We start from the raw sequence: 22,119 nt of genomic DNA on the forward strand, positions 1-22,119 counted from the left end.
CTATCTTCACCCTCTGATCCAATCCCACAGTTAGAGGTTTCCATAGTATGGTCCCAGACACACATGCAACACTCATCCAGGAAATACGGATTGCAGAGCCCCACCAAAATTTGCCAAGTCAGAGACTCCGGGCGGGGCCTAGGGATCTGCATTGCAGACTCAACCCTCTTCACCCTCCTCCCTACCCAGGGTGTTCTGAGGCGCCCTAGAGTCTGAGCACCCAGTTCTGCAATCGGCACTAGGCCGCCTTGGCCCTGTATTTAGCCTGGCATCGCCAATGCCAAATCCACTGTGTCTTACCTTTGAAGTGAGAGAGCCCTAGCCACCAGGAAAGAAATGAGCAAGAGACTAAGTAACTGCAGTTGTAGGGGCCAGAACATTCATGTGTGGGACTGGTAAGACAGCCCAGGGTTCATATCCTAGGTTACCCCATACTCGAGTAAGTCCTTTCTCTGAGCCTCGGTTCTCTCATCTGTAAAATGGGGTTACGACACCTATCCTGGGAGGCCACAGAATGTTGTTAAGAGCACTTCTTAGGGCCATCCATTAATCCCTCTTTGCCTCAATTCCTTCATCTGAAAAATGGGTATTACTATGCCTCAGACATCGATGTGAGGATTAAAGGTGCCTATGTATGTGTGTGTGTGTATGTACATGAAGCACTTGGAACAGTGCCTGACACAAAGAAAGCCCTAGCAATGTTAGTATTGTCTTATGGGGTGACTGAGGAATTAACGATGCACACCTATACCAAGCTCTCGGCTGGGTGCTAGTCTCTGGTAGTGATATCAACAAAAATGGCAGCTCCCGAGCTTGCACCATGACTCATGCATATTTAAACTGAGAATCATGCCGGAGTGTCCTTCCCAGGGCTGTGGCACAAGTGAAACGGGATCATGTATGTGAAGTACCTGGCAACGTGCCCAGAACACCATCATGATGGAATAGATGTCAGCTACCATCCCTACTGTTGTTCTTGGCGTTGCCAACGGAGAGAAAGCCGTTTCACAGAAACGCGGGGTGCTAACTGGTTGCTGGTGCCCATGCTGTCAGAGAGCAAAACGTTTCTTTTCAAATGAAACAATTGTTTCCCGTGCATTTTGCCAACGTTCGCAGTCTCCGCGCTCAGTTCGGCACAGAAATGCCCTTTAACGCAGTCCACGGAAGCCAGGACAGAGACGCCGCCAGCCGAGAACTGGCATTGCTCTTCCCCACGTTTAAGTTTTCAGACGAAGTTCTGGAAGCCTCTCTGGGTAAGTCATCAAGGCAATGGTCTTTATTAAATCTGCCGTGAGTATCTGGGGGGGGGGTTGATAATAACTATGTGGTAACCGAGTCTTCAATCTAATAAGGTCCTATTTGAAAGAGAGGGGCCGTTATATAACTTTAGTAGCAGTCCCGATCAGTTCTGTGTTTTCACAGAGTAATGATGTTGCTTTTTAATACTTCATTACATTTTTTTTTGCTGCATTCTTACTTTGGAGTCCTATTTTCATTGTAAAGTCACTTTGCATTTTCTTGTGGAAACCACTGGGAAAATGTAACTAGCTTTCTAGAACCCTGCTTCAAAGCCAGTTAGAGGCCAGATGTCACTGCCTCACTTCCTCTGTGCTTCACACCCCCCATGCCAGGCCCTTGGTGGGGTTGCGGGGCAGTGGAGCACTATACAAAAGGGCCCTGAGCCTGCTGTGACCCTTGTATCCCTCAGCCCCCACATTTTGGGAAAAGCACACTTGGTCCTCTCCACCTCCAAATCTGAGTGAGAAACCCAAGGGGTCCAGAGTGCATGTGACTTACCCCACTCCACAAGGAGAACTAGGCCTGACCCATGACGCTCCTGCTGCCGAGTTGGGTGTCCGGGCTCTGAGCCTGAGGTGAGGTGGGAGGGGCCGGGGTGAGTATCCTGGGAAAAGCAAAGGATGTGAGGGTGGGATTCCTGGCAGAAGGCTGCATGTAGATCTGAAATGCTAACAACATACTTGGGCACAAACGTTCGGGTTTTAACCAATATATTTACCTACATGTTTGATAGGTTCACAGTCTCCTCGAGATCTGAATCCAGCCGAGTAAGGACGGGTGGTCTGAGGGCAACGGAAGATGGGACAGGAGCTGACCCGCGCTGGCCCTCATTTCATCCTTGTGGCTGCTTGCTGCCAGCCGAGGGGTGTAGAGTAGGGAGATCATGGGCAGCGTGGCTTTATACGGATCAGGGACCCAGGCTGACACACGCGAGCGCGTGCTGTGGTTCTTCAAAGCCATTCCCCTGCTGGGAGGAAGTCTCACTCAGCTTTCCTCTAGGACCTGCCCTCAGACAGTGCCCAGGATGCGTTCCCTTACGTGTCCAGGGTCATGGCGCACCTTCATCCTTTTGGGGGGCGATTGGAAACAAGTGGTATTACTCGGGGCCAAGCCTGGGGAAGGAGGAGAGCAGCCTGGCTGGGGAATACTCATCAGTGCTACTGAGGAGAGTGCTGGGAGATGAGAGCCTGATTTTGAGCAAAGGGGACATTTCCACAGCGGTGTGAGCTCAGACGCACCCCAGGAATAAACGCCCAGCCCCCTGTGGGCACGGTTCTGAAGCAGCTTGGTTGGGCTGCTGACGTGCTGCTCATTTGTTGGGTGTGTCGTGCCTCCTCAGTTGTCAGGAGCACGGTATGCTTCCCACTTACTCATCACTTTCTCTGTTAAGGGTCAGGGGTCAAGGGCACTGGAGACAAGACTATCCTGGGTTTGAATCCTGGCTCCGCTAGTTCTCAGCTGAATAGCCTCAGGAAAGTTACTTACCTCTCTGGGCCCCAGTTTCCTCACCTGTGAAACGGAGATAATGACAGACCCATTATTAGCCCCATAATATCTCCACAGTAGTGATCTTCCTCACCAGGCTGTTGTGAAGATGGAAGGAGACAAAGGATATTGAAGTTCTTAGCCTGGGGCCTGACACATTTTAAGTCCTCAACAAATTACTCATTCTCCTCATTTTTTTTAAAGGTTTTATTTTTAAGTAATCTGCACACCCAACATGGGGCTCCAACTCAACAGCCCCAAGACTGGGTCTCATACTCCATCAACCGAGCCAGCCAGGTGCCCCTCATCCTCCTAATTTTTTATTCCTGGTTCTGAACACACATCTTAGGATCTTTCTCTACTGTCCCTTCCACCCTGACCCCTCGCTTCATTGTCTGTGATGCAGTTAGAGCCCTTTTCCTGCTTCTTTGTGGATGGTGAGTGGGACAGAGAATGGGCACAGGGCTACGTTTCAGAAGTCCTGTAGAACATCTGTTGTCCCACAGGCCATGGGGGTGAAGGAGCGGTGGGCCCCACTGAGGCACGTCGCTTTGCTGAGGACATGGACTGAGAGAGAGGCTGGGCTGCTCTTCCGGAGCATGTGACCAGGGGCAAGGCCACGAGATGGAATGTCAGTGCACTTGAATCAGCTGCACATAGGAAAGCTCCAGAATTGGAACTTACTCTTTTCAGCACCAACACTTTTTTGGTTTAGCTATGTCTCGTGAACAATAAAAATAGTATATACTTTCTTGCCTTATTAAACAGTATATAGAACATACAGATTTTCGTTTTTGTTTTTTGCTACCTCTGGGATTTTATAAAATAAATGGACATCCGTTATTGTACCCTGGTGTGATATGGTGTCATCTCAGGGGATACTGAGTTACATAGGACAATGTTTCCCCAATAATACATCTATTTTATGGATTAAACAAGTTAAGAGTTCAAGTTGGTAACTATGAACTTGAAAACAGTGCAAAAAGATTGGCTATAACACTTCCAGGCATATGGACGTGGAGGCAGATAGAAATTGGCTTTGATCTTCCTGCTGCCGACCCAGTCACGAGAGCAGTCCTGCAACGCTGCCCAGTTGACCACCTGAGGTTCTCCATGAATCAGGTCATGTTCATAAAGAAATGTTTGGGAGTTACACTGGAACCAGGGTTCATCTGATTTTCTTGACACTCCCTTCCCCCCATTTCTTTGGTTTCTGATTCTGGCTACTGCTTAAAGTCTGAGAGCTCCCAGTGGAGCCAAGTTGCCTCCAGCTTTCGCTAAGTCATCTGGTTGAGCCATCCTTCCATGGCTGTGTCCTTAGGGTTGAATCCCAGGAGGTTTTCAGTAACTATTATTACCCCTGTGAATATTAACATGGACAGCAATTCCCTCCTGCTAGTTTGCTCCTTGGTCTATTTGAAAATTCACTAAGCCCAGGCATCCACTTTCCTCTCTGAGGAAAAGGCTGGGTTCTACTCCCCAAGGCAAATGTTAGCGATTTCCTTTCATTTGCTGGTTTTCTCCAGAAGACTTTGCTTAGGACTTGACGTTCTTTAAATGCGCAGTTAGCTCCCAGAAGACAGCTCTTCATGGGTGCACTACTCTTTTTGCCAGTGCTACGCTGGCGCTGGGGACGGAGGGATGAGTCAGGCTGTGTGAAGAGGGGAGCAAGGCCTGTGACGCTGGGTGGGTGGCTGCATTCCCCACGACTTTTTGTCACCTTTAGATGCAAACATGCATGCCCGTTGTGTTCAGCGGCATCTGTACTGACCTCCATGGGAAACAATGTCCTCAGAGGGTCCCTCCCTGACAGGATGTCAGGAAAATTGAATCCACTGTTCCAGACCTCCAGATACTCAGCCCGTCATGGGGCTGCGCTCTTTCCTTTGAGTGGGCTCAAGAGGGGGATTCAATGCCTCGGAGGAGCATTAGAACACTGCACCTGGTCTTCTACATGCACAGGTGCTGTGCGGCTCTGAATGAGCTACTTGGGGGTGCACCCAGCTGACCGCTAATCTCCCCAGAAGCTGGGAAGCCAAGGATCTTCCATCACTGGAGAGATGAGAAATGGTGTGACCAAGGCTTCTGAAAGCAGTTGGGGGAGAGGAAGAGTAGGTGGGGGAACTGAGACTGTAGGGGTGATGCGTGTTGCTCTCTGTGATGACCTTTAAGCCTCGCCAGGAAGTAGCTGGGAGTGGTGGGGTTGGGAGAGGGGAAGGCAGCAGGGGCAGTAGAGGGGAAGGAGTGGTGACACACCCTTTCCATCAGTAACTGGGTAGAGCATTTCTTTTCTCAGAGTCTGGAAGGTTCAAAGCAGAAGGAATAGGGGTGCGAGGAAGGGGGTTTGTTGGAGGAGAAAAGCCTTATGAGAGTGGCTAAAATGTCAACCGACTCTGAGGATGGAACTCCTTGGCAGAGACATTGGGCCTGGCTTCCTACAATGGAAGCAAACCAGGGGGCGAAGGATGACTGCAGTTTTGGGCATTAAGGCCTCTCAGCTCCTGGGTGTGAATGCCAGATAGGGCAAGGGCAGGCCCTGCTGCATGAAATAAAGAGCGAGAGGGCTGACTGCCCAGCAGAGCCAAGGCCAGAGGCTGCATAGAGGGAGGAAAGGTGGCTACATAGGTCACGATGTGGCCCTTGAGGCAGGGGTTTCCAGTGTTCCCAGGTTGTAAACCAAAACTACCCTCATGCTGGAAACAGACACATGCCTCTCTGTCCAGCAATCAGGTGAAATGTGCAAAGGAGCAGGACTAGGGCAGCACCAGCCCCTATCCCAGGTAGCAAGGTGTTGGGACATCCTCCTGTCAGCTCTCCATTAGAATCTGGGGTCAGTCTCCCATTTCCCAGGTCTCACTTTCATGTCTGCCCTGTGGCAAGGGAATTTCCTCCCCTGCCAACCACCTCACCAACCACCACATCCCTGCCCCCCATGTTCCGGGTAAATGTCCTTGGCTTTCTGTTTCTAGGGAGGCCAAGAGATAAGAGGTGCTTCTCTACATTTTAGAGACAGGGGAAAGAAGGCTTTCTGTTTCTAGGAAGGCCAAGAGATAAGAGGTGCTTCTCTACATTTTAGAGACAGGGGAAAGAAGAGCACCTGGGCATCCTTGCAGAGGGAGAGCAGCGGCTTGTGCACGGGGCCGCTGGTCATCCGCCAAATTCTGGGCCTGAGTCCAGTGCGTGGTGGCAGCGGAAGAGTGGCATACGTAGGGGGCTGAGGAGAGGATCGAGGCAGTGGACACAACACTGGGGAGGTCCTGGTGGCTGGGAGTGGCCACCTGTAAAAGGTCTGCTAGACTTCAGGAGGCCAAGAAGTGGGGTTCCCAGACTGCTGCAGATACCCCCTATAGCGCAGCTATAACCACCACAGGGCACCAGCCCCCACTCGGAACTGCAAATCACTTCCCAGCCTCTTACTGACCAAGAATCAGGTTTCAAAAGCCAGGACACATCATCTTCCAATGTTTCCTAATGTTCTAGACATTCGGAAAACAGACTCCTTTTTAGAAGTTGCCATGATTTTTTTCTTGGCTTTTATTAGCATGTGTTAAAATCATATTATCCAAACACTATCAGAAGAACATGTATTGTTCTGCATAAAGTGCTTAAGGAAAAAAAATGCAACTTATTAAATTGGACATTCTTTTCTAGTTCATAAATTTTGGGTTACAATCAGGGCACAAAAGGAGAAACAGAATGCAGTATTAGAGAGAGCGAGAAGCTTAGTGAAGGACTTGGGTGGAGACACAGACCACGCCCCATTCCTCCCACTTCCTTGCTGACTGAACACTGCACCTGCCTAAAGCAGCAAACAGCTTTGTTTTAATAAATACATTTTTCCTTCATTCAAATCAGAACAGATAATTATAGTAAAGCACTTTTTCTTTGTCCATCTGTTTATAGCCACAGGCAAGATTTATCCACAGAGTTTAAGTGTGAAAGTGTTATTTCATTGGGCTTTCAGCTTTCTAATGCTATCTGGGTTCAAGATTGTCTCAGCAATTCATTATTGGTTTCCTTAATATTTACCTCGTACTTTAAAATACCGACTCTATAGTGTTTGTGTTACGAATGCCAACCAAGGATATTTTCTCAGTACTAGAAGTGTCAATGAGTAGGCCTACATAAGGCTTTATTCCCAATAAACTCGATTTTCTTTAAACTGGTGTTCTCACATTAGCACTCTGATGGTCGCACAAAACCCAAGTTCCTGTTGTGACAGATTTTTAAATTGGTGATGTTCTGAAACAAAACAAAACAAAACAAAACAAAACAAAACAAAACAAAACACCAACTTGGAAATCTCTGTGTTTGAATCTTGGGTGGTCGTGTTGAGAACAGGAAAAATTGCATTAAATACACTTAAAAACATTCATTTGCAATCAAACATATTTAAATCCTCCAAGGAAGGTGCAGGGTGGTGACGGGGTGGCTGCGGCGTGAGCAACCCCATCAGGAGTGGCTGGGAGGCTTGGGACTCTGCCAGCGGCACACACTCACGGCAAGCTTCTGGGCCACAGACCTCGATTCCGGGCCGCAATGCCTCTGGGCTTCTTTTAGCAAAGGGAAAGGAAGGCTGGTTGTTCCTCCAAACAGTCAAGAGCAACCTCTGTTGAGTTCACCTTGAAGCTGCCCCGGAAGCTGGAGCCAGATGCCAAGCTAAGGGCTGCAGAAGGGCGAAGTAGCACTCGCTGTAAAAGCAGCCGTCTTCCATCCTCTGGGGAGAGTCCCTTTCCCTTGCTCAAACTTCAGTGCTTTGGGCTTCATGCAGGAAAAGATCTCAGCCACGTCTTACTCCAATTTTGATCTCATTTTACAAAAGTACACTGAATAGCAGTCCTGAGTGACTAGTAGAATTAGCTGAGTATAGCTAAGAGAAAAACAGCTTTCTAAACTATCGTGTTCTTTGCTTCTTCCTACAGATGAGTCTGTAGAACATTCTTTAGTTTCACAGTGATATATGCTGTTTCCGGAAGCACAAGGTGATCGGACTTTGTTTCCACGAAGTGATGACCTGCTTTAGTTTGAGCATAAGGTTCCATGACTGGCTCTAAATCCTGCCAGATATCCCTACACCGATGACAGGACTTAGGGCCTTTGGGAGGCTCCTGATGCCCAGTTCCTGCCAAATGTAGCCTGCCAGAGTCAGGGCTGGGCTTTCACTATCAGTAGTTGTATTTCCCCTTGATGGTTCAGAAATCTTATGGTGACTTTGTTGCCTCACTCCACTACACCCTGTCCATCTGACTCGGAAGCCTGAGAGCTTATTGAATTAGGCTGAAAAGAGGCTCTGTACCTGCTGATATTGACGGCAGTAAGATGCTAGCTTACTATTTTGCACAGCACCATATATCATGCCTGTTACTCAGGCCAACTACAACCAACCTTTTTTTCTTCTTGTTTTTGTTTTTTGTTTTTTGTGTTTTTTTATAAAGAAAATCTATGTAAGTTGAGGTTCAGAAATGCATATATTTTTTACTTACAAATATTCATCTGACCAAAATTCAACATAACCTTTATGGAACACTTAACAATTGTTTTGTTTTTAAAATAACATTTCATTCAAACTGTATATAATTCAGTAAAGTTTTTTTATACAGCAAGCAATGCTTAAACCCTGGAAAATCTGTAGAAAAGAGATTTTCACACAAAATAAGAAAAGAAAAATTTGAGGTATCCCTCACATTCACACACTCATTCATTCTGACCCACGAGCACACACACGCACACACACCTGCGTGTGCAGAGACACATTCATTCTCACTCACAAAGTGGCTGCAGCATAGGCAAAAAATTGTAGGTCCAAAGGAAAATGATTGATTGTTCTAATAAAGAGTCCAGGTAGCTCAGAAAAAAACAAAACAAAACACAATAGTCCTCTGAGGAAATTACTACCTCAAAAAAATGTTCTCAAGATGAATTTGAGATCTAAGCCTACCAAATTGCTTTTGCAAAACAGCTCCCTGCAGTCCAAGGTGACTTGTGCAAATAGAAGGAATCAAATGAGGCTAGTTCCTGTACTTCCTTTAACAAGGATGTGGGATGCTTGCAGGTGCCCAGGGCGCTCCCATCACGCCAGGTACTGCTGCAGTGCCATCTTTGCCCTGAAATCACAAAGTTCCTGTTAGCCATCATTTCAGAAGTGTAATTGAGGCAAAAATCCTGTGGCTGAAAGATGGTAATGGGGGGGGTCTAAAAAGATCCCCAAAGGGAACTGGGGTGAGCCCAGCTGGGTGACTACCGTAAGGGGCAGAGATCTGTGGTCAGCAGATAACTTCAAACCCATGCTGGCTACATTCCTCTTCCTGGTTCTCTTAGGATGGGCTACTCTTGTCCTTACACCTGCTGTGGTAACATTCTATAGTTTTCCTTTGTCACTGGCATTTGGCTACAATGGACCCAAAATTCTTTACTTTGTCCTATCGCCATGCAGGTTTTTAGCAGGTGCTGCAGGATACTGGGGAGGACACTTAGGGTTCTGGGAAGCTAAGAGGAAAACTGACCCAGGGAGAGGCAATCAAGTGCAGATTAGGAAGTGCATGGGGGGCCTAGAGCCCATGACCCAAGGCTGTCTCATGGTTCAAATGCCTTCAAGTTGAGGAAGGAGGTTAGCGTTCCATCTCATTCTTCTCATCATGCCTGCTGACACTGACTGGCATGGGATGTGGGTTGTTAGGGTGGCTGGGACGAAGGCAGCTAGTTGGAGAGGAAGCAATGTGATGTGGGCAGTGGCCTCACCCATCCTGATCCTTGTAAGTGTCTTCCTTTGAGCTGGGACTGAGGAGGACTCCTTCACTACTCCAATCATGAGCTTGGTAAAGTTTCTCAAGAGGCTACAATTGTGGGAATTAGGAAGTCAGGTTTTAGCAATGGTCTCCCCTGCTAAGTTACGGAAAGAAATGGCTAAAATGTTCAGTTACTACTAGCCGATGAAAGTGAGCCAAGGTGGACTGGGCATGCAATAAGCTGGATGCAAGCACAGTCTCCAGTGAAGTAATGGGTATGACCTACAGTTTTAAAAGTGGCTACTAAGGGATGTCCTTGTAATAACCTAAGACTCTATATAGTAACTGCAAATAGTCCAATCCATCAAAATGGAAAGCCCCGTACAGATGGTCTCCGAGTTATGAGCAAGTCGGTTCTACAAGGTCATTTTCCTACAAAAACAAGCTTATGAATGATGCCACAGGCTACCCCTTAATGACCATCTACCTCACCTCATAATCCCAAGGCCTTTTGAGCCTGAGGTGGAAAGGGCTGTTTGGCAATAGCTCCTCATCTGTAAGTGTTCGAACGTCAAAGGATCACAAAGCCTTAAAGACAGAAGGAACCTGAGAGATGTCTTCTTTAGGTAACAGACTCCATATGCCATTGTGGGAAGGTCCACCTGAGGGTTTTGACGAAAATGAGAACTACCAATTCAGACTCCTCCTGAATCTTTCTCAGGGGCTGCCTATTTCTAATACCTCAGAGACCATGACCTTATTATCCTCCTGCTACCTCTTAGTATCTTAAGGCGTCTTTCAGATGGACGGTTCTTGAGGCAAGATCACCTTTCCTTAGATGGACTAGGTAGGGTAGCTCAAACCTTGATTCTTTTAATGCAGTTTAAGAACTGCTGAAAACTTACGTGCCATGCAAACATGGGGAAACAGCACCAGACCGATCTAAGCCATTGTAGGCTGGGGCTGAAACCTATCGTACATCCTGCTGTGAGGCCTCTTTTAATGTTCCCAGTCATCCCGGAAATGATTTTGATCAGAACTATTTTCATTTCTGGACGAACATGAAAAAAGACACCCAGGAAACGATGTGGCCCTCAGCCAGGAGAGACGGGCTGACAGAGCACACCACTGAAGTCAGCAGCCACTAGTCCTCAAAGCACAGCTCAAATCTGGCCATCAGCAAGTACCTGCATGTCACTTGCCTTTGATGGGACACTCACCTGAGCAGCAGCCTTGGGCTGCAATTATTTGGGGGATTTGTCTTCTTTAACCCACTGGATGGCAAGCTTCAGGGAGGCAGGGGCCCAGCCTGCTCTGTGTGCTCCAGAGGCTGGCAAAGCCATTCACTTGAGGAGCAATTACCAAGCACCTTTTCCCTTCAGTGGGCAGACAAGCAAGCTGACAGCCACGACACAGTGTTGTATGTCCTATGGGTGCTACAGGAGTCCCTGGCAGAAGGGGTCCCCTGACAAAGCCTAGGGTAGAGAATGGATCAGGCAAGACCTTTTGGAGAAGGTGACAACCTGATCTGAGTTGTGAAGGCTAAATGGCCATTGTCTCTCTTCCCTTGCTTTCAGGACAACTCCTGTGCCGGGGTCTCTGCCTGCTTCACCAGTTGTTTCTTCCTTTCCTTTGCTGGATCTTTTTCATTTTCCCCTAAATGCTGGAGGGCTCCAGAGCATAGTCCTTAGCCCTCCTGTCTTTCCTCTCCCTTACTTTCCTTAGGTGGCTTCATCCAGCTCCATGGCTTTATATGCCCTCCTAGTTTATACATATCCTCAGCCCCACTATCCCGAGAAGTCCCTTGGATATCTAATAGCATCCAAAACTGGGCATGTCCAAACAAGATCCCTCCGTTCTCCCTACCCAACCCACTTCTCTTGTATCCCTCACTATCTTGGTAAATGGCCACACCCTATCCAGTTGCTCAGGCTAAAATTCTAGGCATTTTCCTTTCCTCTCTTTAATATCCTACACATTGAATCCCTGAGCAAATCCTGTTGTCTCTATCTTTAGATTAAATCTTCTAGATTAAATCTAGAATCTGAACGCTTCTCAATATTTCTACCACTACCACCCTCATCTCTTACCTGTATGACTAAAATAGCCTTGAACTGCTCTCCCTACTTCTGTTCTTGCCCGTGATTCTCTACACAGCCACCAGAATGATTTTACACAAATTCAAGGCAGATAGGGTCTCTTCTGCTCAAAACTTTCCAATGACTTCCCATTAAACTCTGAATAAAATCCGAAGTCCTTACTATGGCCGACAAGGCTTTTCACTTGCTCCCCATTACCTCCTGGAGTACACTTATTACCACCCCCCCCCCCATTTGTTTTCTGTGGCTTCATGGTCTTCCTGTTGTCTCCTGAACATGGCAACCTCATTTCTGCCTCGGAGCCTTGCACTCACTGTCCCCTCTGCCTGGAATACTATTCTTCTGAACACCTGCCTGGAGGACTGTCTCATTTCATCCAGGTCTTTGATCAAATGTCAGATCCTCAGAGAGGCCTTTACTGGACAATCTATCTGAGAAGAAACTTTCTTACTCTTCACTCCTTCACCTTGCTATTTTTCTTCACAGTTCGCCTCATGAACTGCTATCATATTACATATTCATATGTTTATGGTCTGTACTAGAATGTAAGTTCCACGAGGGCAAAGACTTCATCAGTTTTATTCATCATTATATCTCCAATGCCTCCATTATATCATTGTATCTCCAATGCCTAAAACAGTCCCTGGTAGAGGTTAGTATTCAAAAAAACATTTGCCGAATGAATGGGGAATTCAGAGGACAGGATGACAAACCAGATGGAACAGATGTGTAAATGCATGAAGATGTGGTACTGCAAGAGGGCAAGTGTGTCTGGAGGACAGGGTGGGGGAGCATGAAAGCGAGCTGCAGAGGGAAGGCTGTGGTAGGAGGGAGTGTACACAGCCAGGGAGAACATTTCTGGCTATTTTGAGGGTAGAGGGATCTCTTATTATGATTCTTGCCTCTCCCAGTAAATGGTGAGGACAGGAACCCCTCAGTGGTCACTGCCATATTTTCAGCAGCCAGGCCAGGCTTACACAAGGCAGGTGCTCAGTGAGATTTTTGAGATAATGGATGTTTTTATTATTGGCCTTCCTTTCTATTTTAATGTCAAGAGAATGATCCCTGGATCTTCTCCAGATAGACACTAAGATGGCTCAGGCTCATGTTAACTCACAGTAAGATGAGACTCTTTAATATTTTGCTAATTATTAGTTTATCTTTTATTCAAAAGCCACATATTTGGCTCACAGAAGATTAAAACAGGAATTCAAGAATCTAAAAGATTTTAAGTTTGGCAAAGTAAATTACTAAGCAAGCCAAACCCTTTCATAAAAGAATCCAACATACCCCAAAGCAAGGCCCTTTTACTTTAATACTCACTTGTCACAAAGGTTTGAATCTGGTGACTGACTCAGTTTGTGTAGAATATCTACGATGCCCATGTCTCGTAACTTATCCTGACGTTCTTGTGAACCTAAGAGATTAAAGCTAACAGGTTACTGTGAACATGACCCAGACAGCTGCTCTCCTTATGTCCAATCAACAATCTAGAACATTACCAGGGTCCTTCACTCCCCACCCTTCTACCCCCCTCATCCCCGGTAAAGTTGGATTGCCTCATGCTTGGATCCTCCAACAACATTCTAACTGGTCTCTCTGCTCCTTGACCCTCCTTCCTGCAGTCCATCCTGGGTTCTGCTGATAGATTAATTTCTCCATGGACTATAGGATCAAGGTTAGATTCCTCAACCTGGCACAAGGCCCTCTGCCATCGGCCAGGCTCTTCCTACTCCAGACAGGTCTTATTTTCCCCTTCTGTTCTCTTCCACCCTCCTCTGACCTCCCAGCACTTCTTGCGGCCTCTTGGTTAGCACGTGGCAGTTCCAACTTCATACTGCTCTGTCTGATCTTCCAACTAGACTAGGACTTCCTTGAGGGTGGCTCTGTTTCCCTAGCACCTGGATGGTACTTGGTCTCTAGGCCTATATGACAAATCCAATCTCTCCTCCTTCCACTTTGTTCTAGACACAGTTGCTGGGTAGAGTAATTCTCTTGGAGTCTTTCCTTCCCATGAAGAACCTGCAGTGACTCACTCATGCACTGATCTCCTCTAGACCCAGTGAACCAGAATCTCTAGGTGTAAAAACCAGAAATCTGCATTTTAAAAAGTTCCTGAGGTGATTCTCATGCAGTCAGCCCAGCACTGAGAACCACTGCTCTTCCACGTTTGCTACATTGGCTATACATTGGAATCACCTGGGGGAATTAAAAAAAGCCAAAACAAAAAACTTATGCCCACCCCCCCCCCCCCCCCGCCCGAAATTCTGATTAAACTGGTCTGGTGCAAAAATCCTCAGGTGACTCTAATATGCAGTCAAGGTGGAGAACCTCCGATCCACAGCGGCCACCTTACAGACTGGCTGTCTCACTAGTCACACTGTATTTCTCATTTCTCACCAAGACACCCTCTTCTCCATTACGCTTACATGCCTATAATCCTTACATGTGCTTCCTCTGCACACAGTGAAAGACCAATCTGCCCATCTGCTTCCACCTCTCATCTTCTTCAAGTACATTGCCCCAACCTCCTCCTCAGCTCTCTCGAGGGCATGGACTGCCACTTATTTCTCTAGGGTCTCCTTTAAGCCCATCCTCTGTAATCTGCTGCAGTGCTGACTCCAAGGTGGGGCTCAGTGTTAGCAGTCTAGCTGACTCTGGCTAGTCCCGTGGATTCTCATACCAAGGTGACTCGGCTGGATGCTCGGGACCCACTGCGTGATGCCTACACCTAGGATCTCAGGGACATCTGCTGCCTTCCCTCCCATAATTTTCCTCAATACAGATCTCACCAATCTCTTACCTTCCTCTTCATTCCATATGAGGTTTGATATACAAAACATAGCGGCAAGCTGCAGTTTCACATGTGAATGCCCCTATTTGATGGAGAAAAAGAAAACAAATACGGGGGTAATCTGATTTGAGGAATTTTTTTTGACAACATACCATAGGCAATTCCGATAGGCTCCAAGTGTGAAGCAGGACAATCAAACTCAAATGTCTTGAGGGGCCACAAAGTTAGCACTAATGGGTAAATGGGTTGTGCTAAAGACAAGGGAGAATGGTGGGAAATCTGGTAAACTGGGGAGTGAAGACTTGCCAAAAACATTCACATTCACATTTTAGAAACCCTCTGACAGGCCAAATAAAACACCTCTAGGGCTATAACTGTAGTTTGCAATTTATCACTCTATCCATGCACACAAACTGGCATAGGACAGGTCTACGCTTTAGACGTAAGCTATGCGTAATCTACACCAAGAAACTTTCAGGTCACGAGTGGACAATAAATTGGATGAATGTGCCCTTGGTATCCAGCTATTGATTACCTGATTCAAATTACTCTTATTTGGGGGGTTGTCCCCCAAAACCTGTCTTTACTTGATTCATCTAATGTTTCTACTGTTGATAAGGAGCCTCCTATTCTTCTGAAACACAATTCTCATCATATTCCCACCAGCCATCTCAGGCCAGGCTATCAGGCACAATTCTTATTTTTCTTTATGTACTGAAAGTACAACCACTTTTGTTTAAGTTAGATTATTTAGCCATATGGAGTGCTTCCTCCTAATAGTAAAACAATCTCTACAGATGATTTTCCTATAGGTCAATTAAAAAAAAGTCCCCAGTACTTTTAAATAACATGAATATCTAGGGAAATATCAGTGGCATAATATGCTCAATAGTTTCTTGAATGATGAGATGGACTTATTTTGCCCTGTAGGACTATATTTCAACCATGCACAGACAAGAAGTGGACATGGCTTCCTTGACTAGAATTCTATGGCTGGTGATTCTTTTCTTCCTTTTACCTGCCAAGACTTTTAAAGAGATGCCCAGTTCAGGCTCCACAAAGACAAGATGGAACAAAATTTATCATTTGCTCTTGGCCTCAGGTCATGAACAGGTATCTGTTGAATAAATGAACTTATACAAAGTACAAAAATAAGTGTTTACAATGCATAAGTTCATTCAATAAGTATTTTTTGGAGGAAACAAATTGCTGTGGAGAAAACTGGAGAGTGGAGGGGTGGGAACATGATTTAGGTAGAGAGCACAGAAAAGATCTCTGTGAAGGAGCCAACATTTAAGCAGAGACTTACAGGATAGGAAGGTGCCAGCTGTGCAAAGAGCAAGCGCCTTGGGGCACTGAAAGGAAGGAAAAGTTCCTGAAAAGGTCTGAGGTAAGAAGGAGCTGTAGGGCTCATGCATATGGAGAAGGCAAAGTGGAGCAACATTAGTTCAGGGAAGCAGGTGTGGCCAAATTGTGGGCCTTTGTGGGCCCTAGAGAAAGGACTTTAGATTTCTGAGTTGATAGGAAGCTCCTGAAAGATTTAAGCCGTGGAAAGTGAAGATCTGATTTACATTTCTAGAAGGTCACCTGGGCTGAATGGATTGGAGTGACAGTGCAGAGGTGTCTAGGAGGCTATTATGGTCAATCAGGCATGAGATGCTATGGCTTGGTCCAGGGTGAGGGCTGTGGTGATAGAAAGAAGTGAACAGAATCCAGATCAGGTCTGGAGGAAGCGCTGGCAGGACCTGCTAATAAATTGGATTAATAAGGTGAAAGATCAAGTTTGACTCCCAGGTTTGAGCAACAGGACAGACAGCAGAACCACTGCACTGAGGCAGGAAAGAATAGGAGAGAAGAGATTTAGGTTTAGGGGAGATACTTAAGAATTCATTTTTAAATATCAACTTCAGGAAGCATGAGACAGGTGCATGGAGATGTAAAGTAGGCAGGAGGATAGAGGAGTGCAGAGTTCAGGAGACAAGTCTGGAAGTATACCCTCCATGTGACCCTCTTACCTTGCTCCTCTACCCTCTACCCCCCATTAAGAAAGAATGAACATCTGTAGAGCTGCAAGTACCATCATGAAAGCTTGTTGTCATGGCTTTTGAAAGCCAGTAACCATTACTGTGGTTGTGTTTTCTATTATTGATACTATGGAAAGTGTAAATACTGTAATGCATATTCTATTTATCGAACCCAGAAACCAAAAAAAGCATAGAGATGATAGTAAAAGCCATGGAACTGGATGAGATTCTCCTAAACCAGTGGTTCTCAACTCTAGCTGTACATAAGAACTGCCTGGGGAACTTTTACATATATATATTTTTAAGATTTTATTTATTTGAGGGAGAGAGAGAGAGAGAGACATTGAGAGAACGAGTGGGAGGAGGGGCAAAGGCAGAAGGAGAAGCAGACTCCCTGCTGAGCGTGGAGCCTGTTGCGGGGCTCCGTCCAAGGACCCTGGGATCATGTCCTGAGTTGAAGGCAGACGTTTAACCGAATGAGCCACCTAGGAACCCTGCTTGGGGAACTTTTAAAAATCCTGATGCCTAGGCTATAACCCAGACCTATTAAATCAGAATCTTGAAAGGAAAGGGACAAGGCAACCATCCTTGAAAGCTCCCTGGAAAATGCCATCGTGCAACAAAGATCACAAACCTCAGGAGAGCATGTAGGAAAGAAAAGAAGAGGGGCTAGGGCTAAGCCGGGAGGGACAGTGTATTGAAAGCCAAGAGAAAGGAATGTTTCCAGGAGGAGGAAATGGTCAGCTGTGTTGAAGCCTGCTGTATCTGAGGTGAGATTAGAAGAGAAAATGGTCCTTTGTATTTGGCATCATGGAGGTCACTGGTGACCTTAAGCAGAGAAGTTTCAGTTGAGTGATGACAGTGGAGGCCAGATGAAATGGGTTAGAATGAATTAAGAGGTGAGGAAGGAGATAGCATGTGCAGAAGATGCTTTTAAGAAGTCTGGCTATGAAAAGCAGCACAGAAATAGGTATATCTCTCATGAGAGACTATGGACTATGAGAAACAAACTGAGGGCCTCAGAGGGGAGGGGGGTGGGGGAATGGGATAGACCGGTGATGGGTAGTAAGGAAGGCACGTATTGCATGGTGCACTGGGTGTTATACGCAACTAATGAATCATCGAACTTTACATCAGAAACCGGGGATGTACTGTATGGTGACTAATATAATAAAAAATCTTAAAAAAAAAAAAAAAAGAAATAGGTATATCTCAGTGGATATATGGGAAATCAAGAGTAACTCTGAAAACATTAGAGATGCTATGTGGATCTGGTATTGGAAAGATAAGGGAGTTCCTGATAGAAGCGGTAAGGTTTTCATTCAGGGGCGCCTGGGTGGCACAGCGGTAAGGTTTTCATTCAATAAATATTTACTAAGCACATATTAAATGCCAGGCATTGTCCAAGGTGACAGATATACAAATGTGCACAAAACACATGGAACTCTGCCCTCATGGAACTTACACTCAGGCACCCAAACACATATGTATCACTATAACTGAGCTACTGCTCTGAAGGGAACAGAATGCAGTAACAAAGAATAACCCACATAGATAAGAGCCCACAAGGAAGTGTCAGCTGAGGTCAGATCTGAGAGGTGAGAAGGCATGCCATGAAGGAGTGGAGAGAAAAGTGTTCCAGAAAGATGAACCAGAATGTGTAAAGGTCCTGAGGCAGGAAAGAACATGCACAGCCTTTTCAAGGAACAGGAGGTCAGTGTCATGAACAAAGGAAAGGGGAATGAGAGGAGTTGGGGACACGGATGAGTCGGGCCATGCAGGACTTCAAAGGCCATCACAAGGGGGATAAGGATGTTATTCAAGGTGCAACAGAGAGCCACTGAAAGACTGTGGCTCCTATTCTCTTAATAAAACAAAAGGTGAGGTCACCACTAAGAGTGACGAGGTAGAGAAAAGGTAAGGTTTAAAGAATGAGAAGGGAGGGGTCAGCTTGCTGAACAGTCACAAGGGGGTAGTAGGCAGTGCTGAAATTAATATGAAACCAGTCAGCCTGGTTCTGTGCCTTTCTCTGCAGTTGCTGACTCTGACAGGCAGGCAAAAAGAAGGCAGGTTCACCCACAACTAGGGTTTTGCTAGGAGACACTGACAGAATGAAAAGACTGCCAGATTTGGCAATGGGCAGTTTCTGGTGATGACAAGATCCATGAGATGGCCGTGGCAGGAGGTGGCTGAGGTGTTTGCAAGTAGGTAGCAGATTGTGTTTTCAAGCAAACAGGTCAAAGAACAAGTGCCAGAGGTACTAGAGGCTTAAGCAGTCATGGACTTCAGATAGAAGCCTTGAGAGGGAAGACAGGGATGTGGACACACTGAAAGAAAACCAAGAGCCCAAGTCTTCACTGATTAAGAAGGAGGTCATCAGGAGACGACAAAGGCAGGGAGTGGGGTGATGAATGGGTGGTAATACTGCCCAAATGGCACAGGCTTCAAGGCCTTCGTGTCTGCATCTTTTTCTTCAGGATGATGGTTCCTTGAATCTGTTACACAGTAGTCTGTTCTTTGTTTAAATCTCTGCACAATTTGTTTTGAGCCTTTTAATGCAGCTACTACAGAGCAGTGAAAGGGACAAAGGCCTACCATGTAATACTTGATTTTCTGCAGGATGTCATCATTGGTCATAATAAGTTCTTTTGCTGTTGTCCCATCTGCTATGTTGGCTAAGATGCACAGTGTCTGGAAAAGAACAAAGAGCCGGTGATCAGGAAAGCTCTGAAGTCCCCAGATGCAAGCTCTCTCAAGAACTTGGGCACTTTCCACCTGAAGTACATGGATTCTCACAGGTTCCACTCTGAATGTTCTGATTTCTTATTTCTTGACAATACGGCCAACAAAAGTAACCACACTTAACAAAAGTCCACCTTAGGCAAAAGAAAACCCAAACATTTCAGTACTTTCTTTTGGGGCATAAGCCATCACTGGGTAAAGGCAGCCATGTCTTATACACATCAGTCAAAGTGAAAATGTGAATTGTTATTATTTCATTTCTAAGAGAAGCTCTTGTTACTAACCCAACCAGGTTTCTTCAAAAACACAGTCTCTTTGGTGGAAGCATCAAAGGTGCTGCAACTTCCCTCCCTCTCCCTCCAAATGCTTCTTGCTCCTGAGCTCATGACCTTCTGGGGGAAGGCCTGGATCCTAGTCCACTAGCCATGTGCATTTAGGACTTCTTGACTTTTTTTTTTTTCTTTTTTTTTAAAGATTTTATTTATTTATTTGACAGAGAGAGAGACAGCCAGCGAGAGAGGGAACACAAGCAGGGCGAGTTGGAGAGGAAGAAGCAGGCTCCCAGCAGAGGAGCCTGATGTGGGGCTCGATCCCAGAATGCCGGGATCACGCCCTGAGCCGAAGGCAGACGCTTAACGACTGAGCCACCCAGGCGCCCCATGGACTTCTTGACTTTTTCAAACTTGATTAGTGGAACAAAAAGGTAAGGAAAACATGTGAAGGAGCTTAGTCGAGCTTGGCTTAATGAGACTGGAGGGAGCCTGTGCCATTTGGCAGGACAGTGTAATTTGAAAATAACCACCACACTGGTACTGGGGGGACTTTCTTGTTAGCTGTTGGGAATCTCACAGCCAGACCAGCAGGAGGGCAATGTTCAGAGAAAAGGTGAAAGGACTATGGAAAGGTTACTGAGCCAGTGTTAGTCTCTGCAATTCAACGAACATTTACTGAGCACCTACAACGTGCATGCACTCTGCAGGGCATGAGGGTCAGACAGGAATAAGACACACTATCTAACTGTGAAGTGGTCACACAATTACAATTCACTGTGGCGTGACAGAGAAAAAACAGGACAGAGAAAGCATGAAGTGCACTTGCTTAACACTGCAAAGGTCAGGGAAGGCTTCTTGGAGGAAGCGACACTGAGTCCTGGAACACAGTAAGCACTCAAAGAAAGTGATGAGAAGTGGGAATGGGGTCTAAATTCAAGTAATTTTCTCCAAACTTAACCTTTCTGTTGGTAGACTTAATTAAGCTTGCAGATTATAGCTAATTGACAAGATTGTTTTCTTACTATGGCCTAAAGCCTCAGATGTAAAGAGTGTGTGGTCTTATTCTTCCTAGACTAATACACTGATTAGGAAGTAAGTCCAGAGTGGCAAACATTTTTAGCCTCATCTAGGGAAGAGCTACCCCTCTCTTACCCACTAAGACAATATGAGGGGGATTTCATGAAATATTTCTGAGAATAGGCTTTCTCAGCAAGACAGTCAAGTGATTCCCCTTCTTGGAGTGTTAGAATATACCCATGCATCCTCAGGCTTGAACAGCATGGCAGCTGAGCTACAGTTCTGTTTTAAAACCCCCAACCCTTATTGTAAAAATGTTAGAGAGATCAATTAGTTCTTGGGCCAAGCCAATTTAACATATAAGCTAGCGAGCAGAGAGAAAAGCTACACTAACACACACACGTCCACACTCACACACACATTCATGTTAACAACTGGAAATCAATGATAGAGTAGGGATAGGTAAATTATGGCCTGTGGAACAAGTCCAACCCACTCCGTTGGGTAAACAGAATGTTACTGGGAGATGGCCATGCCTACTTGCTTACGTATTGTCTAGAGCTGCTTTCAGGCTAGCACAGCACAGTCCAGTAGTTGCCACAGAGCCTGAATGCCCTACAAAACTTAAAATATCTATCTTGCCCTTTGTGGAAATAGTTTGCCAATCCCTGAAATAGAAAAATAGAAAAGTAACAGGGGGAAAAATATCAATGAAACCAAAAGCTGCTCCTCTGAAAAGATTAAAAAACAAAACAAAACAAAAAAAACACCTGATAAACCTCTAGCCAGACTGATGAGGGAAAAAGGAATTATCAATATAAAGAACAAAAGAAGGGATACTGCTAAGAATACTACAGACTTCAAAAGATAATGAGAATATTATGAACTATTTTATGTTAATAAATTTGAAAAAGATGAAATGGACAAATTCTTGAAGGACACAAAATACCAAAGCTGACTCAAGAAGAAATCAATAACCTGCGTACTCCTATTTCCATAAAAGAAACAGAATTTAGCTAAACACCTTTCCACAAAGAAACACCAGGTTCCAGATGGCTTCACTAGTATATTCTACCAAATTTAAGAAAGAAAGAATACCAATGTCTTATGCTTCATAAATTCTTAGAGAAAACTAAGGAGGGAATACCTTCTTCTCATTCCCTGAGGCAAGCATTATCTCAATAATCAAATATCAATATCAAAACCAAACAAGGACATCACAAGAAAACTATACATCTGTATCTCTCATGAATATAGATAGGAAACATTCCTTAACAAATTTCAGTAAATCAAATCCAACATCATATGTAAAGGATAGTACATAATGACATTTTAATACGGTGTATCTCTCCATTTTATTTAGGTCTTTGATTTCTTTCATTATCAGTGTTTTTTAGTTTTCAGCACAGAGCTCCTGCACATATTTTGTGAGATTTATCCATAAGTATTTCATTTTTTCTGAGCTACTATAAATGGTACTGTTTTTAAAATTTCAAATTCTACTTGTTCATGCTAGTATATTAAAAATACAATTGATTTTTCTATCTTGTGGCCTTGGCTTATTCACTGATTAGTCTAGCTTTTTCTGATGAGCCCATGGCATTTTCTACATAGGCATTCATGTTGTCTGGAAATAGTCTTATTTCTTCTTTTCCAATTTCT

General features: G+C 45.3%; 2 protein-coding genes across 4 annotated transcripts in view; one reads left to right on the forward strand and one right to left on the reverse strand.

The window, feature by feature from the left end:
* NME9 (NME/NM23 family member 9) overlaps nucleotides 1–19,866 on the forward strand; it is a 34,658-nt gene extending 14,792 nt beyond the window's left edge. Inside the window, exons 10-11 of the mRNA XM_057315981.1 lie at nucleotides 1,117–1,253; nucleotides 19,665–19,866. Coding sequence (XP_057171964.1) covers nucleotides 1,117–1,253; nucleotides 19,665–19,804 — 277 coding nt within the window. The 3' untranslated portion in view covers nucleotides 19,805–19,866. The remainder of the gene's footprint in view (nucleotides 1–1,116; nucleotides 1,254–19,664) is intronic.
* ARMC8 (armadillo repeat containing 8) overlaps nucleotides 8,234–22,119 on the reverse strand; it is a 103,885-nt gene continuing 89,999 nt past the window's right edge. For all 3 annotated transcript variants that reach the window (XM_026497103.4, XM_026497106.4, XM_026497105.4), the window contains 4 exons: nucleotides 19,022–19,117; nucleotides 14,412–14,484; nucleotides 12,932–13,025; nucleotides 8,234–8,888 (listed from right to left, as the gene is read on the reverse strand). In XM_026497103.4, the coding sequence (XP_026352888.1) occupies nucleotides 8,855–8,888; nucleotides 12,932–13,025; nucleotides 14,412–14,484; nucleotides 19,022–19,117 (297 nt within the window). In that variant the 3' untranslated portion in view covers nucleotides 8,234–8,854. The remainder of the gene's footprint in view (nucleotides 8,889–12,931; nucleotides 13,026–14,411; nucleotides 14,485–19,021; nucleotides 19,118–22,119) is intronic.

Source organism: Ursus arctos, unplaced genomic scaffold (assembly GCF_023065955.2).
Source record: "Ursus arctos isolate Adak ecotype North America unplaced genomic scaffold, UrsArc2.0 scaffold_20, whole genome shotgun sequence".
Lineage (NCBI taxonomy): Eukaryota > Metazoa > Chordata > Mammalia > Carnivora > Ursidae > Ursus > Ursus arctos.